This window comes from Salvelinus namaycush, chromosome 3 (assembly GCF_016432855.1).
Source record: "Salvelinus namaycush isolate Seneca chromosome 3, SaNama_1.0, whole genome shotgun sequence".
In the NCBI taxonomy this organism is placed as follows: domain Eukaryota; kingdom Metazoa; phylum Chordata; class Actinopteri; order Salmoniformes; family Salmonidae; genus Salvelinus; species Salvelinus namaycush.
The window spans coordinates 56,115,548-56,134,341 of NC_052309.1; the positions used below are offsets into that span (position 1 = coordinate 56,115,548).

Genomic DNA, 18,794 nt, shown 5'->3' on the forward strand with positions numbered 1-18,794 from the left:
AATTAGCGATTATTGTGAGGTCAATATCTCAGTATCGCTGATAAATATAAAAAAATATATATAAAAAAATGCAACATGTAACGTGTTTGTCCCATGTTTCGTGAGCTGAAATAAAATAAATGTCCCATACCATATGCACAAAAAGCTTATTTCGCTCAGATTTTGTGCACAAATGTGTTTACATCCCTGTTAGTGAGCATTTCTCCTTTGCCAAGATAATCCTTCCTCCTGACAGATGTGGCATATCACGAAGCTGATTAAACAGCATGGTCATTACAGAGGTGCGCCTTGGTCTGGGGACAATAAAAGGCCACTCTAAAATCTGCAGTTTTGTCACAAAACACAATGTCACAGATGTCTCAAGTGTATGAACTCTCACATATCCCGTTGGGTCTGAGTGTCCCTGTGTCCTAAGAGGACTTCATTCCTGGAGAGAAGTCAGTGGAGACATCTTAACACCCAAGTGGACATTACTTCCTATCGTCCCTAAGGAGGGAACATTATGAGCCCTTAGAAGTGGACACGCGTTTCCACTGGGAGAGAGAGTCTGAGTGACAGATAGAGAGATGAAGACAGACAGAAAGAAAGAGAGAATAAGAAGGAAAGGGCAGGAGGACGACGAGGAAGCGAAAAAGAGGAGCAGACAAATGAAGAAAGAGAGCGAGAAGGACAGAAAGAGAAGGACAGAAAGAGGAGGGAGATGCTCCCATGTGGGACTGGGAACAGAAAAAGCCCAGCAGCCTTGGGAATATTCATGGCAATTAGGACATCTTAAAGATGGAGGTTTGGAAGGATGGAAACACCATAGGAATTATATTGAAAACAAAGTGGAACAGTGAAGTAATGTTAGCTTTAGGTAGCTAAACTCTTGAAGAACAGTGAAGTATAGAGGGTAATGTTAGCTTCAGGTAAGTAGAGCACTAACCCCTAAGTCTTGGAGAGTGCTTATCGTGTACATTGTATTCCAGTGCATTAGACTGTGGAAAGTACAGTAAGTGCAGTAGGAAGCCATAAACACGCAGGAATACACACACACACACACCAACTGGTCTTACTCTCGCACACACACATGCAGAAGGACACAGACACCCACACACACTCCCTCCCTCTCTGGCCGGGACACACACACACACCCCCTGTCCATTGAGGTGAAACCAGGAAAAGAGAAGGCATTGCATTTTTTCTGCTTAGTATTCAAACCTGATCACTGCAGTGCACTATGCATGTTTGTCCTTGCAAATGTGCCTCTCCTCTCCTGCTCTCCCTCCCTCCTTCTTTCCCTCTGTCAGTCTCTCTTCTCTCTCTGTGCCCTCACATCACTCAGTATTTTACAGTTTTCTTCCTTATTGTACTTTCTCTCTCTCAATCTCCCTCTCTTTCAATCTCTCCTTCTCCCGCAATCTCTCTCCCCCTCTCTCCTTCTCTTTCGCTTTCTCCCTCTCTCTCCCTCCCTCTCCCCCTCCCCTTGTTTATCTCCAACACTTGATCAACCACTCCACACACATATGTTCTGTAGTAAAGTACACACACACACTGCATGGGGGAAAAGCATAATTGTCCTAGAGAATGAACACACACAGGCTCTGGGCACTGAGTCATAGCGTCTGTATTTGTACAGGAAGAGTCAGCAGAGAGCGGAGCAGCCGCTATTCCACAAAGACACACTGGAATCTTCTCCATCATTAAATACAACACACACACGGGCCAACTGTGTCCAAACTGTCAGAGACAGGGCCACCCAGAGATTGACTGGGTTGGCTGGTAAATGTACCCACGCTTCACACTTTGACAGAGAGAGAGAGAGAGAGCGAGAGAGATATTAAAATGCAGAACTTTGCTATCTATCTCTTTCCATCCCTCTTTGCAAATCTCTCTCTTCTTTCTCTCTTCTCTCTCTCTCTACTTCTTTCTGTCCTGTCTTGTATCCCTGTCTGTCCATTCACCTTTATTCTGCACGTGTAGGCTTTTTCCCCAACAGTTTGTCGCCTAAGGTGCTTTGATACTGCTAAGCTCAGGATCGTCCCTCCATTGCTTCTCTCTCCTTCATTCCTCTCTCAAATCATCCCTCTTTCATTACCAGGCAGCGTCGGGCCCTCGCCTCCTCCTCCTCCTCTTTCTTCTTGCTCCGCCGCATCTCTCTCTCTCTCTTCCTCCTTCCCGCCAGCCTCTCTCCACTCTCATCCCCTCTCTCTCTCTCTCTCTCATTCTCCCTCCCCTATACGGAGCTCTGCAGCATTACCGTCATCATCATTTCATGAGTCTCCCTCCTCTCACAGACCTCTTCTCTGCAGTGCGCACGCGCACGCACACACACACCCTCACATAAAAACACACACATTTTCACACATACATGCACACATATCGATACACTCTGTTTTTGCCTGGAAAGTGCCACGAGGGATTTCAACATCGTGAACACACAGAGGGTTTACGGACATCATCATGTTATCGACGTGGTGCACAGAGATTGACGGAGAGGTTTATTGTGTGTGTGTGTGTGTGTGTGTGTGTGTGTGTGTGTGTGTGTGTGTGTGTGTGTGTGTGTGTGTGTGTGTGTGTGTGTGTGTGTGTGTGTGGTTTAACAGCACAGCAGTCTGAAATAATGTTCTGTTTTAAAGACAGGATGTCTCCATCTTTCCTTTACTTCCTCTCTCTCTCTCTCCCTTTCCATCTCTCTCACGCTCTCTCTCTTTTTCTCCCTTTCCTTCTCTTGCTTTCTCCATTTGTCCCTCTCTTACTCTCTCTCTCTCTTTCCCTCCCTCAGATCAGTTTTTCCTGCCCTGTTCAAAAATGAAATCTTGTGGGAGAGAGAATCCGGAGCAGGTTGGGTGAGAAACAGTGTGCAAGGGAATTTCTGTGTGCTATAAACCATCACTTGTGTGTGTGTGTGTGTGTGTGTGTGTGTCATGACCAATGGCATTTGTATTACCAGTGGAGATATTACACAGGAGTAATTGTGTGTGTGTGTGCGCGTGCGTGTGTGTGTAATGTATTACTTGTCAATTCCTTGTTCCTTAGGCAATGTTCGATTCGACTAGGTGGGCCTCACAGCCAAATGGCTTGGCCACAATAACTGTTCTCTACTCCTGTGTAATTTCTCCACTGGTAATCCAAATGCCATTCACTTATCTCCGCTGATCCATAAATACTAATCAAGGATGCAAAGCCTGGCCTTTTCAGCAGCACCACACATGGTACACTTCTGGGAAATTACAGCTGCATTATAATGGTCATGATTTGTGTTTACAGTACAGATTACACAACAGTTTCCTCAAACTCAAGGTGCTTTACATTGTATAGGGGAAACTGGGGTAATACTTTCCACCATTTTGTGGTAAATGGGAGGCAGTTGTGTTTGATATGGCCTATTGACGTTCATAGATACGTTCTAAAGATTGATTTTGTTTCTAATGTAGGCCTAAACATTGTTTTACTGAGTGTATCAATGCACATATACAATTCAAGTGTCAAATCAATACAATTCAAGTAGTCTCGCCACATCATTGCTTGACCGCGGAAACCTGGTTAGCAGTTTTGATTGAACTGGGCCCTGTAGGGCTATGTGAAGAGGCTAATACAGGGCCGTAAGTAAGGAGAATTTGACATCTGCCTGACAAATCCCCAAAAAACTCTAAAAGCTTCCAGTTCTCTCTCTCCGGAGGATGAGAATCATCCCACCATCCTGTAACCAGAAGGGGAAGAGGGGAAGAGGGAAAGGCGAGAGTGGAGGAGAGGAGAGCAAGAGGGGAGTGGAGGAGGGGAGGGAAAGAATGGAAGAAGGGGGAAAATGGGGAACTGAGTGGTAGAGGGGAAGACTGGATTGGAAGAGGGGAGAGAAAGAGGGGAGGGAAAGGGAAGTGGAGGAGGGGAGAGAAAGAGAGAAGAGAAAGAGGAGAAGGAAAGAGGGTGTTTAAGTGTTGGTTTTTTTCACCCCCTGTCCAGTGCCAAATTAGCAATTTTTACACAAGGGGAAAGAGTGTTCCCTCAGGATCAACAGGAAAGGCACCCTCCCAACCCTAACTCTACCCCTTCCCCCAGGGGATGTAGACCAGCGGGACACAAGCCCTATGTCACATGAACACACGCTCTGACTGCTACCTCTCCTTTCGATAATAATACATTGAATTGATAATGTGCTTTTCATTGAATACGAATATAATTAAAAGGCAGTATAAAGGAACAAAAACAAAACATTTGCACACACTAAAAACGCCCAAACTACCTTTTATGTGACAAATGTTACGGTCCGAGGTGGTTTTTTATCAGGTCAAACACCACAGCATATCATCTCACATTGCAGTATACTGAATCAAGTTCATTCAGAGTTTGCTTGAGTGTCTCTCTAACAAGGTATAACTCGAGTACTATACCTTAGCTAGCCTATATGACTGGCTTGACCCTTGACCTGAAATCATTTTGTAACAACTTATTGTTGGCTAACTTTGACGTTTTACATTATTACCTCAACTGATCCCAGGCCACTTATAATAATTTTTGTTCTAACTGGTTCTGGTTAGATCTGATCATAAATCAGCTGTTTAAGGCATAAAGTGACCAGAGCCAACCCACTGAGCAGACACTGGTTGAATCAACATTGTTTCAACGTAATTTGTCAACGTATCGTGATATCGAATCAACATGGAAAATACATTAGATTTGAAAAAAAGTTATTAACCAGTATTGTTTTCCTCTCGTTTCAACCAGCATTGCAAACATTGAAATTAGGGTAAAACTTCAACTTAAATACATTGACTTGTATTTAAATGATGGTGTCCTTCGGGCAAATCAGATGTCAATGTATCCTACGTAAACCCAACCTCACTCCAATTTACTATCACATACAGCTTGTGTAAGAAAAGTTAGAGGAGTTACTTTCAATTCGTCGACGTTACTTAGGACGTCTACGCAAACGAGTATGGAAGCTAAGCAATGTCTAAATGTGTTGACGTGACAGCTCAGCTGAATCAAACACAGCTCGTTTCCAAAGCTAAGTAGGGTTCGTAGAGGTAGGCATCCGGATGGTATACAGGTTCTCACTGAAATGCATTTACCCCTCATGCACCAGTAGGAGTCACTGTTCAGGCAGGAATCGTTGGACTGCGACTTCACATTTTATTTCAATATACCTCTATTTTGGTTGTTGGCATGACGTTGAAACAATGACGTTGATTCAAACATACCATTTTACTATCAACATTGAAACAAGGTCAAATAACATATGTCTTATCAAATATGAAACTCAACATCATTTCAACCACCCAATATATTGAATATATTTATATAATTTTCAACGCAATTTCAACGTATACAGTTCTAATCATGTTGAAATTAGATTGATGTAACAACCTGTTAGTCAGGTTAAGTCAATGTATTTATGTTGAAGTTTACCCTAATTTCAATGTTTACAACACTGGTTGAAATGAGATGAAAACAGTACTGGTTAATGATTTTTTCAAATCCAATGTATGTTCCACGTTAATTCCACGTCGCAATAAATTGACAAATGACGTTCAAACAACTTTAATTCATCCAGTGTGGGCCCAGTGGGGAGATCCATCTGCACTGCAGCACCCCGTGGCACTCTGCTCTCCTCTGTCTGTCCCCTATCAGGTGAATGGAGAGGTGGTATTTTGCCAAACTAAACTCAAGTGACACAAGTCACCTTGCCTGGGACTTGGAGATTTGTGTCTCCCGGAGGCAAACACCAAGTCTTTAGCTCAGTGGGCTAGCACGGCTATCATGACATTGACTCCAGGGCACGGTTCCAATACTTTCAGACTGCCTCCTTCCTTTCAGCTGTTTCTCAAGGTTATTACTGATGACAGAAGGATGCATGTTTAAAGTTTAAGAATGGAGCCAGTCCCTGACTAACTGAACAAAGGACGAAAGGATGCATGTTTAGAGTTTTTGAACGGGGCCAGATACTGACTTACTGAAGGAAGGATGGAAGGAAGGATGCATATTTAAAATATTTGAACAGGGCCAGTCCCTGACTAACTGAAAGAAGGTTGGAATTATGCATGTTTAAAGTATTTGAATGGGGACAGTCCCCTATGAACTGAAAGGACACTGAGGAACTGGATGTGTGGGTGGTACGTAAGGGGTGGTACAAAATTAGATGATGCAAGGATTGACACAGAGAGAAAGTGTGTGTGTGTGTGTGTGTGTGTGTGTGTGTGTGTGTGTGTGTGTGTGTGTGTGTGTGTGTGTGTGTGTGTGTGTGTGTGTGTGTGTGTCACAGAAAGGCTATAGGAGGTGGTCCCTGCCGCTACTCAATTCTGGAAGAGAAAAATTCTCAGTTTTGTGGTGCAGCACCATAGCATACTATTATTGCCTGTTCTCTATACAACAGAATCTTGTTATGGGAAACACAGGGCCAAAACCCTATATGATTCCTACCTCAAACATAAACCTACATACAGTCCATGGTCTGCATTCTGCCTGTAAATAAATGACAATTTTTGTATTTATTAGATTACTTAAAAAACAGGTTACACATAAAGTGACCAGTAGGTAGATTATCTATCATGCATGTTAAAAAAACTGTTAAATTAATTAAAACAAATAACGAAGCTTTTTTATTATTTTAAATTCAAAAGCCCCCTTGATTGGGCCCTATGTGAGAACACCGGCGCTGAAAGCTTTCAGTTCCCCCGACGTTTGTCGCATTTCTACCCGCGGAGGGGCCCCGCTGCCACCGCAGTGGATGCAATTCACACGAAACACTCCGAGCAGGTACAATCGACAACGACAAGGGCGAAAACAATGTGGCTGGGGTACACGCTGCAAACCAGCCAGCGCTGTGTAAGGGAAGCCAAGTAACCGGCCGCTGAGGGCGGGCAGCACGCACATCGGTAAAAGAAAAGAGAAAGGGGAGAGAACCACGGGCGGTTTTGATGCACACGGTGGCCGGTTGCTTCTGCAAAGCACTCTGCTGCATGGGAATGTGCAACGGAGGTGCAGTAACATCCAGCGAAAACCACCGGGGGAGGTGTGCGTGTCAGTATGGGGAAGAGGAGGAAAGATGCAGCCCATCTCCCCTTTTTCGTTCTATATTTAGAGGTAGAAGAGGAGAGGGCGGGGGGGGGGGGGGGGGGGTAGAGGGACAGAATCACAAATAGGATCCAGTCAAACAGAAACCTTAGCAGAAAAACGGCAAGGTGGTGTAAAAGGAGTGGAGTGCAACATTTGTATGCCCAAGGAAATTTGAGACCGTGCTTTTCACGCAATGTCAACAAGCCTCCAAATAGGCTACTCTGTCACATGCGTTTCCCATTACATTTAATAAAGAACAACACAGAAATGGCAATCCGCAGCAGAAGCAGCATTTAAATCGGCCACAGACAGACCAATATGGCCTGGAAATTAAAGGTTTCCCAGTGGTCAATGCCTCCACAGAGGACCCACAACAAATACCGGTTGGTGATAAATAAAACTGCCGATGGGGAAAGGTGAGATCCCTGCCGGCTCGAGCATGCGCGCGAGTAAGTCTGTCGGAGTGCGCACGACACACTTTTGATGTATACAGTACAAAGGAATCTAGTTCACACACGCCGGTTTATTTTCGGCACCCGGGTCCCCTATTCACAGATTGTTTACAAACACCTGGGGAGAGAACGAGACAACCGAAACACCGAGACAAGGACGATTTAGCCCCATTTAAAAAGTGGAACACGTCACATCAAAGTCATCAAACACGTGTTTGCTCTTGATCTCTACGGCCACGTCACCATTGAGTTGATTCCTGGGTGAATAGTATTGTGCATGTGCCATGCAGTAGGCTAGCCAATTTTTAACACTATGGATAGAAAGAAAATACAGATTTGGCAAGCGATGCAGTTTCCGGGGGTGTGCCCATTAACATTGGGAAAACGGATGCCCCTAAACGTATAATAGACTATACTGTTTATTTTAGGCTAATAGTTTGTTGGGGATACTCGAGGACTGGAGTTGGATAACACAAGGTGATCAATATGTTTCGAGAATAAACTTTGCTGAGATGTTCCCTTGACCCTCAGTGACGTGTCTTACGGAGACAATGAGACCTGAGAGAGTTGAGTCAGTCAGAGAAGTTCGAACAAGTGTTCGAGACCGGCAGCATGAACTGAATGATATAACTCAGTGACCGAAACGCGTCCTCGACAATCGACACACTGAGTAGACCTAGGCTATAAGTGACACCAACTTGTCTGGTCGCATTGTTGTAACATAATAGATTGCAAGAGCAGCCATTATGTAGTCAGACACTTTAGTTCACACGAGTAGAAAGGCGAGTAAAGTAGTAAAAGGGAGAGGTCTAGGCGCTGTCTAGTGCTGAAATAGGCCAACAGACTGCCGCTGTCCAGTGCTGAAATACAGAAGGTGTGGGTGGAGCTGTCCGGTTCTAGAGGGATGGGGATGGAAAAGCCAGGCCGCAGGGGTCAGTGTTGTGCCAAACTTTTTCTCCATCCTTCGCAAACACAGCTGATTAAACTAATTGCATTAGAAACTGGAAATCATGATTTGTTGATTATTGGAGTCAGGTGTGTTAACTGAGGCTGGGGCAAAAGTGTGACACCAAGCAAGCACCAGAGGACGGGAGTTGCCCATCTCTGTGCTAGAGGACTGCATTTCAGCAGACTGTTCCGCCTAGGCCTGCTAGTCTCCATCGTTTCTCGCCTCTACTGCTTTACCTACTCCCCTTTCTACCTGCTCATTTAGACTCAAATGACGGGCTCTACTCATATCGTTTGACCTAAATAGCCATAGCATTCCATGTAGCCTACATAATATACAGAACGGGATAAATCGTTGGCAGTGTGTCATTTAAAAAAGCACTAATAACCAATAAGCACTAATAACCTATAAGCACCATAGGCCTAGAAATGTGGCCGCTCTTACATCTGGGGGAAGACTGCAGGACCTACTACAGACTACAGGACCTACTACAGACTGCAGGCCTACTACAGACTACAGGCCTACTACAGACTACAGGACCTACTACAGACTACAGGACCTACTACAGACTACAGGACCTACTACAGACTACAGGACCTACTACAGACTACAGGACCTACTACAGACTACAGGACCTACTACAGACTACAGGACCTACTACAGACTACAGGACCTACTACAGACTACAGGACCTACTACAGACTACAGGACCTACTACAGACTACAGGACCTACTACAGACTACAGGACCTACTACAGACTACAGGACCTACTACAGACTACAGAACCTACTACAGACTACAGGCCTACTACAGACTACAGGCCTACTACAGACTGCAGGCCTGCTTTGTGTGAAAAATTGGGACTCGAATGAGTTGTATTTAATAGTTAGCCTAGTACCTTCATTTGCATGAAGTCTATTAAAAACTTGCTCATCCATAGCAAATAGGAGAATGAATAGGCTAACTGTTCACCTGCAGGATGTTGTTGGTGTTGTGTACTAATAGGTGCATATAGGAAATACGGTGCCGGGGTCAAAGAACTACATACCGGTAGGTCTATATGCAGCTCAGCTGTATGTTTGGCCTAGTCCTAAAGAGAGTCATTTACTTATTTATTTTTTGGGTGATGTTATTTATTCTTTCTCACAAGCGCAGGTATATCTGGGAGGGGAACACAGCTATGACCGACCGACCGTGTCTTCAGCCAAGAGGCGCGAGGATGCGCGTGACATGGACAGAGCTGGATCACACAGAGGTTAAACAGATTTTTTCCTGACATGTCATCAAATATCAAGCGCTCCCTCTGATATCTAGGGTAACCTCTGTAGCAGCACATTCTCAAAAGCACAGTGTGTGTCGTAATTGTAACACGAGTGAAACTGGACCAGGGTCGTTCGTGAAGTTTACAAGGTGGACGAGGGTTAATTTCTCTCTAGAGGTGTGATATTGAGCGCCCGTCAGTTTGCGCGCGCACACACACATAACACACACACACACACACACACACACACACACACACACAAATATGACAGAATACTTAAAACTAACCAAACAGCGCAAGCGTAGTACACGAAAGGAGGTATCCTCTACGGGCATGATGTGAAAAGGGAGCCTAGTCAGCCATTCTAGAGCTTGACAGGTATCGCCACTAACAGCGGGCACTCGGCTATCGTCTACCCGCATTACCCCCTCCCCTCTCTCAGTGTCTGTGTTTGGGGGGGGGGGGGGGGGGGGGGGGGGGGGGGGGGTTGGAAAGCCAGCGCAACTCGCTGCGTAAAGTGGGGGCTTCGCTTTACAAATAACACCATTTGGTGGAGACAGCCACGGAGACATATGGATTAATCAATAAGCGGATACGCACATCCAAGATTGCAAGGCTAAGCAAAAAAAAAATCGCGAAAGAGGGGAAAAGCGACCCCATACAATAGTTTTAGTGCTTTTACTCTCGATCGAAGTCTTAAAAGGGCTAGCACAAACAGCCCCCGATCTCTCCGCCTCCCCCTCTCCTCTTCTCCCCTTTCTCTCCTTTTAGACCGCTGCTTCGTGTGCTGCGCTGCAGCAGAAATCGGCGCGAAGTCAGCTACTATCAGCACCGCAGTGCTACGCTATAGCACAACGAGAGAGAGAGTAGGAGAGAGGGGGGAGGGCTCCGGTGGGCTAGAAGGTGAAAATAAGCAATCCAGCGCACACCCCTGCATCCGTGACAATAAAACAAGTCGTGTGTTGTATTTGATAAAGAGTTGAGGGATACACTGTCGGCGCCGCAGAGCGATGACGACATTTGCCCACTGTGCAAAGAATAAGCCACCCCCAACCGATATGCTGTTTCTCACTATCAAACCGAATGGGGGAATCTGTAGTCAATTATGTTGCCTAATCAATGCTGTGTTAGAGCCGTTTTTTCCTCTCCGTTCCACAGCGTTTTCCATTATTTCATTCATTTTCAGAACATATAATAATGTATTACAGACGTTTTATCCAAAGCGATTTACAGTCAAGTGCGCACACATTTTACGCATGGGTGGCGCCGGGATTTGAAACCCCAATCCTAGCGTTGCAAGTGCCATGCTTTAACCAACTGAGCCATACAGGACCACAACATGTATTATGTTACAAACAGGTCAGGGGCCTCATTTATCAACCAATTTGCATGTGCAACAAATTATTGGGATTTATCAAACATACCGTGCAGTACCGTAAAGTATTCAGACCCCTTGACTTGTTCCACATTTTGTTACAGCCTTATTCTAAAATGGATTACATCGTTTTTTCCCTCATCAATCTACACACAATACCCCATAATGACAAAGCAAAAACAGTTTTTTAGACATTTTTACAAGCTTTTTTTTTAGCTTGCAATACAGTTGATCAACCACTAGGTGTGCACACGCATGGTCTGAGATTTGCGTGGAGATACAGTATGCATACTTTCCCATCAAGTTTTAAAAAAATGATAAATACCATCCTTAGCGGGAATACTGGCACACGCAAGGTTTAGAGTAGTTTTGTGCACTTTTGATAAATGAGGCCCCTGGTATCTTACTATACTCCAAACCTTTAGGTATATGCAGGCAAGGTCACTTTTGCACTCACTAATTTATAAGCCCGCAAACCACGTCATTCAGATAGATTTCACTCCACTTGAAACCAAGGATTCACCATGCTTTCATTCTTCAGTCATTAATTCCCGGCTCTGTTAACATCTCTGTTACAAAGGAAGCCTGAAAGACACAGCAACACAAGCATCTACAACATCCAGTCACTGAATGACAGTAGGGGGACAGAGGGCGTGGTTTATCTGAGATATTTAGGGCTATGAACGGATTTTCATGCTTTTTCCCCTGCATGCAGTCTCTTCAACCAGGCAACACCAGGGACCAGGCATGCAGGCGCAGCCCGGGCAATACGCTGTCTTGATGTGCCCAGTCGACAGAAAATACTCGTTTAACACACAATAATCTGGGTCACGGCACAGCTTTGTCTCCGTAAATGGATATGGATTTTTAGAGACAATTAAGCACGAGGAGGGGGAGCAAGAGAGAGAAGGAGAGAAAGAGGTTTATTGTGGTAGCGATCCTGCTACAGTTACATTTAGTAAAGCCACTACCAAGTGGATGAATCATATTGGCACATATGACGGTGTGCTTCCGCTTCCCTCCAAAGTGTGTGGTGGTGTAAAGTCACGTCCCACTTGGGCTAACCCCCTTTATTCTCTTCCCAGTGTCTTGCAATATGAAGTTCAAAATGTGACCATCCCAAACAACACAAAGTCATCTGTGATTGGTTCACTTCTGTTGTGTTATAAACAGTGGCGGGGGAAAGTACTAGATTGTCATACTTGAGTAAAAGTAAAGATGCCTTAATAGAAAATGACTCAAGTAAATGTAAAAGTAATCCAGTAAAATACTACTTGAGTAAAAGTCTACAAGTATTTGATTTTAAAATGTACCTAAGTACAGTGGTGGAAAAAGTACTCAATTGTCATACCTGAGTACAAGAGTATGACAAAAGTACAAGTACGGACAGCCAGGGGCACACTCCAAGCCTCAGACATCATTTACAAACGCAGTATTTGTGTTTAGTCCACCAGATCAGTGGCAGCAGGGGTGACAATGCATTATATTGATAGGTGTGTGAATTTGACCATATTGCTGATCTGCCTGAGCATTCGAAATGTAACAAGTACTTTTGTATGTCAGGGAAAATGTATGGGAGTAAAAATATATATTTTCTCTTTAGGAATGTAATGGAGTAAAAGTTGTCCAAAATATAAATAGTAAAGTAAAGTACAAATACTTCAAGGTATTTTTACTTAAGTTACTTTACACCCCTGGTTTTAAGCTATAAACCTTACCCTTGTTTTACACTATGTTACTAGTCAACCCTGCAGTGCGAAGCAAAAGTCCATTCAGAAGCATCAGCTTGTTTTGGATCAGCCCACAGTAGGCCTATAGCATTGTGGCCTACAGGAAAAGACCATGCATGCTCAATCATGGGGTGGTTATTTCAGCTTACCAGGAATCTTCTCCATGCACATCACACTGTAAACTCCCTCATCTGTGGAAGTAGTAGTACTAGCCCCAATAAATGTGCATACTTCTATGAGTAGCCCCCCGATAGTTTTTTTAGATGATAGAGCAGAGGGGTACTGATCAGCAATAGGTCGATCCAGTGTTTACCCTCTCCTGTCTGCAATGACAACAAAAAAAACTAATTTTAAGTGATTATAAAAGTAATTTGACATCAGGGCTACTTACATCGATTACATTTATTCATTTCATTCAAGCATTCGAAAATTCAGCTGAAATAACTTCACTTTATAGTCAGAGGGGATAAATGACAAATGTGGAAAATTCAACGCCCAAACCAGGAGGGTTATCTTGGCAACACTACCTGCTGAGTAAGCCTGGGAAGAGACCTAGCTGTCATTTCTCTCTGGGGTAGGGTGACATTGGCCCTGAACACTGATCTAAGGTTATATTTGCATTCCCTCCTCCTATTGGGTAAGGTTAGGATTGGAGGAGAGTAAACTGATCCCAGATCTGCTTCTGAGGGCAACTTCTATACCTGGAGCTGCCACACTGTTTGCGTCCCAAATGTCACCCTATTCCCTATAGTGCACTACTTTCGTCCAGGGTCAATAGGACTCTGGCCAAAAGAAGTGCACTCTTATAGGGAATAGGGTGCCTTTTAGGACGTAGCCTCTGACTCTAAGCCCGTTGCGCCCTCTAACACGAACCTCCGGGAAACAAAAGCCTGCAGTATTGTGTTCCCATGGAGACAGCATCCTTGGAGGTCAGGTAGAGGGCCACCACACCAGGAAGAGAACATCAGGTCAGTTCATCTCATAGAGCTAGACTTAGTAGAACAGATACACAACTCGAAAAACCCACCGCATTGCATAGATTAGAATGTCCATTCTACCAAGAACCTGCATTTAGAAGGACAAGGAGCTATAGCCGCCCCCGCAGGACGACTTTTGGTATTATTTACGCCTGTTGTGTGACGGTGAATATTCTAGTGTCACTCTATGTACGAAGATCTCAGGCTTAAACTGAAGCAATCGGCCCTATACAGACCATTGATGATTATCCCATTTTTAATCAAGAGCGGAATCCCTCAGTTGCCGCCTCTTGACACTTTACACCTTAAATAGGTCTGTGTGTTCTCTATAGAACGCCTTGGTTCTACTAATTATATTTCTATGTTAAGCCGATACCTGTAATAGCCTACTGTAGCCTGGGCCAGAATACAGCATAGCATACATCCTGTTGCCAGGGAACCACATGCGTTCAGTGTTACCTGCGTGAAGGTGTTAATTTGTGTTTGGGCAGGTGCAGGTGTCCACAAGTGAGCCGTTGTAACAGGTAAGGTTACAGGCCTGGCCTGCACATCCTCAACAGTCGACACATTTCAGCCAACAGTTCCTGGTTATGAATGCTCTCTCATCTCAGCAGATGCGTGGTCCTACCGGAATACTCATACAGATGTGTATTTGTTCATTTGTCACAGGTGCAGGCCTGTTGATGTCCCTGTTTTCACACAGAGATAGCCTATCACCTCGAAGGAAAACAGTGGGTAGCCTTCAATAAAAAGGCCACCATACTGAAGATAAATGGGCTATATGGTTTGTCATGTTGAAGGGATGAATGTTTATGGAAGGGGAATAACCAACCGCTGGGGCATCATACCTATAGGGCCACATGTGACATAGGGCTACTGTATGTCACCTTCATAGCTGGCATGCCAACTGCACTGACTAGACCTACACTGTAAAGGGCTTACCGTAAATTTGTCAGTAGCTTACAGGCAGCTCAGCGGCAAGTAAAATGTTGTATTTCATATTACAGAACACAGTATCAAAGCAAGTACTGTGTAATGACACACAGCACAATATCGTAAAATTGACTGTCTTGTACTTTGAAAAAGGTAATGCTACTGTAATCGGAGTGAATAAATTAATGAATAAATTAAATGAGTTTAAGGGTTTGTATTTCACAGTATTTTACTGTAATTACAAGGGATTGGCGCAAGCACTTAGGCTGCTAGGTAAAGTCTTTACAAACATGACATTATATTAATTAATATTTTGTGTTTTATATCAATTGCACTTCTAGAGGCTTCCAAACTGTCAGCGACTACAGGACATGGCAAAATGCTCAACCATTAAGGTTTAAGACTTGCTGCCACTCCCTTATACATTTTAAGTTGAAGGGGCACTATAACTACATACAAGTGAAATTGGTACAGCATTCTCACTCACGGGTGCAACAAATATAGCCTCAACAAATATTGGAATTACAGTACCATTCTAAATACAGCAATTCTTTCCGGCTCACAACATTTTCCCACAATGCCCATAATTTACGGTGTGCTGCAGTAAAACATTTTAAAGTATTTTACTGTTGATAATACACAATTACTGTATCATTTACAGTTTTCCATTAGTGTATGTCACCACAAGCAAAGTGAGATAGGCAATTGATAGGCAACTGTTGACAATTGGTCAATCAACATATAGAGGCAAGCAAAGCTTTCATTCATAATGTTGGTTGGCAACAAAACCTTAAAGTAACTAAGCCTAAAATAACCCTTCACTTGTATAGATTGAGACTGCGGTAGGTAGAGACGTTGATTGGCAGGAAGGACAAGTGCAATGGTTACAGGTAGGTTGGTGACAGGTAGGTTGGTCACACAGGTAGGTTGGTCAAACAGGTAGGTTGGTCAAACAGGTAGGTTGGTCAAACAGCAGGAGAGCATGGTCAAAGGTTTAGGTCTAGATTAGAATGAAAAGTGGTGAGTTAATGAAGTCATTTCTGTGGTGGGCACAAACATGACAATGGTTCCATTCATTAATGATCCATTTATTTAGGTTTTAACTTTATTCGAGTTAGCTAAAGTGGACACTAGTGTAGTTTACAAAACTGGCTGCTTAAAATGCGCCAAAATCAACGGCCAGGGTGCGCAAAACGCGGGTAGCCTATAGACTGGGGCGGGACGCAGCACGAGAAGGCTTGTTAAAACGAAAAAGTTATTGATGTGAGGAGATAAATGAAGATGAGGGGGGGTGAAAGTGGGATGGAGAGAGTGAAAGGCAAGGAGACAGAGAGAGATGCGCAACAGGGGAGTGAACGGTGTGGAAGACGAGTGAGTGAGCGAGGAGTCAATGCGCTAATCGAGATTGAGTGATGAACTCGATGACAACGACGGAGTCGGCACTAGAGGTCCACAAAGAACGACAATTTAATCAAGCGTGGGAACGTGTGTGCGTGTTGTGTGTGTGTGTGTGTGTGGGGGGGGGGGGTATGCAGTACGCTCGAGACGCAGTGGTAACGGGGAAATAATGCGTAAAAATGGAGAAGGATAGAGGGACGAGGTGAGAAGCGTATAGGAATGGAGGACCAACCAAGTGACTGCGTGAGAGGGAACGAGGTACATGGGAGAGAGTCTCCCCACACAACTGTAATAGCGTACTGTGGTGCTAAATATAATCATTTATACAAAAATAGAGAAAATAACGCACTATGGGCCGACAACAGTCAATTTCCAACCTGCAACAATTTCTAAGCACACCAGCACTTGTCTGAGTTGGCTGCTTGTTGGAAATCCCTAACCGATGTTTATGACAGTCACAGTTTTTTTCCTTCCAACTAATTTTCCTTCACTATCAAAGCGATCATCACCATCATTCTGACAAGAACACAATGAACACACCCTCCCTCGTCATCGTATTAACTTTGGACATAGCAGCTAACTTTCATTGACTGCAGTCTGTACACATGACGTCCACTATAAAATATGTCAGGGATATTCAATATATAGCCTAATAAATAAGCATTAGGCTATGCGGGATCTCCCTCTTCTAAATCCAGTTTAACATTCCAGTGCACCTGCAATAGACTTTTGTGGGACGCAAACAATTTTTAAAGAGGAAATTACATAACGAGAGAGAGAGAGAGAGCGCAATACAAGCATCGCAACAGCATGTATCGTGCTGGAGGGAGGACTCACCTTGGCATTCTTGGAAGAATACGGATCCTCAAAAAGATTCCAGAAATAGGGTTGCCACACACTCCACCAGCTCCTCTTGCGCCCGTCTTCATGCAGGCACAGCCTCTTGAGCTCTCCGTCCGCAGTCAGCTCCAGGTCGTCTTCCGGCTCCTCTGGCTCCGGCTGCTCGAAGCTGTCCAGCGCCTCTTCGGCATCCCTGTGTTGACGGTAGTTCATCCAGCAGCACGCCTCCACGTCCGTCTCGTCGATGCCCCAGAAGGCGAGCTCCTCCTCGAACAGTGGGCCGCACACATCGTTGGGACAGTGAAGCTTGCCTGTGCGGTAGTAGTTGAGGATGAATGTGAACGTGCCGGGGTGGCGGTCGAAGAAGAACTCGTCGATTTTGGGGTCATAGTCGAAGTTGCTAAACGCGTCCGGATCGGTAAGCCAGGATAAGCGGGTACCGGGCAAAGTTTTGAGGGTGCTGCGGTAAGTCTCGTGTCGCACCCCTCCGCAGTTTATTACGATTTTCTCGCTGTCTGGCGGACAAGTCATGTCTGCACTGTAACATGCTTTGTTGGGCGACTTGTTCCCACCCTTGCGTCCTTTGAAAGAGGAGACTGACACCGAACTGAGCATAGGGGAAAGGGGGAGGGAGAGGAAAAGAGAGAGAACACAAGGGGAGGGGGGGAGGAGGAGTCTGTGGAGAGGGAAAGAGAGAGGGGTAGAATATTGAGTGGAAGAGTGTGGTGTTGATTTTTTAACATGACGGTCAAATCTACAGATGAGGGTCAAATCTTTGAAATATAAATAGACCATAGACCATGTGTGCGTGCACCATACATAAAGTACCAGTCAAAAGTTGGCACACCTACTCATTCAAGGGTTTTTCTTTATTTTGTACTATTTTCTACATTGTAAATAACACACATATAATCAATGTAGTAACCAAAAAAGTGTTAAATAAATCAAAATATTTGAGATTCATCAAAGTAAAAATAAAGAAAAACCCTTTGCCTTGATGACAGCTTTGCACACTCTTAACCAGCTTCACATGGAATCCTTTTCCAACCGTCTTGAAAGAGTTCCCACATATGCTGAGCACTTTTTGGCTGCCTTTCCTTCACTCTGCGGTCCAACTAATCCCAAATCATCTCAATTGGGTTGAGGTCAGATGATTGTGGAAGCCAGGTCATCTGATGCAGCACACCATCACCCTCCTTCTTGGTAAAATAGCCCCTTTTGATATTTTTTTTAATTTAAACTTTATTTACAATGATGACCTACTGGGGAACAGTGGGTTAACTGCCTTGTTCATGGGCAGAACAATATATTTTTACCTTGTCAGCTCAGGTATTCGATCCAACAACCTTTCGGTTATTGGCCCAACGCTCTAACCACTAGGCTACCTGCCGCCCAGCCTGAAGGTGCGTTGGGTCATTGTCCTGTTGAAAAACAAATTATACTCCCACAAACCAGATGGGATGGCGTATTGTTGCAGAATGCTGTGGTGTCCGTGCTGGTTAAGTGTGCCTTGAATTCTAAATAAATCACGACAGTGTCTCCAGCAAAGCACCCCCACATCATCACATCTCTTCCTCCATGCTTCATGGTGGGAACCACACATGCGGAGATCATCCGTTCACCTACTCTGCGTCTCACAAAGACTTGCGGTTGGAACCAAAAATCTCAAATTTGGACTCATCAGACAAAAGGACAGATTTTCACCGGTCTAATGTGCATTGCTCGTGTTTCTTGGCCCAAGCAAGTCTCTTCTTATTATTGGTGTCCTTTAGTAGTGGTTACTTTGCAGCAATTTGACCACGAAGGCCTGATTCACGCAGTCTACTCCGAATAGTTGATGTTG

General features: G+C 44.4%; 1 protein-coding gene across 2 annotated transcripts in view; it reads right to left on the bottom strand.

Moving 5' to 3' along the window:
* LOC120044430 (potassium voltage-gated channel subfamily C member 1-like) overlaps positions 1–17,566 on the bottom strand; it is a 75,513-nt gene extending 57,947 nt beyond the window's left edge. For both annotated transcript variants that reach the window (XM_038989077.1, XM_038989078.1), the window contains exon 1: positions 16,949–17,566. In XM_038989077.1, the coding sequence (XP_038845005.1) occupies positions 16,949–17,566 (618 nt within the window). The remainder of the gene's footprint in view (positions 1–16,948) is intronic.
* Between the last annotated feature and the right edge of the window lie 1,228 nt (positions 17,567–18,794).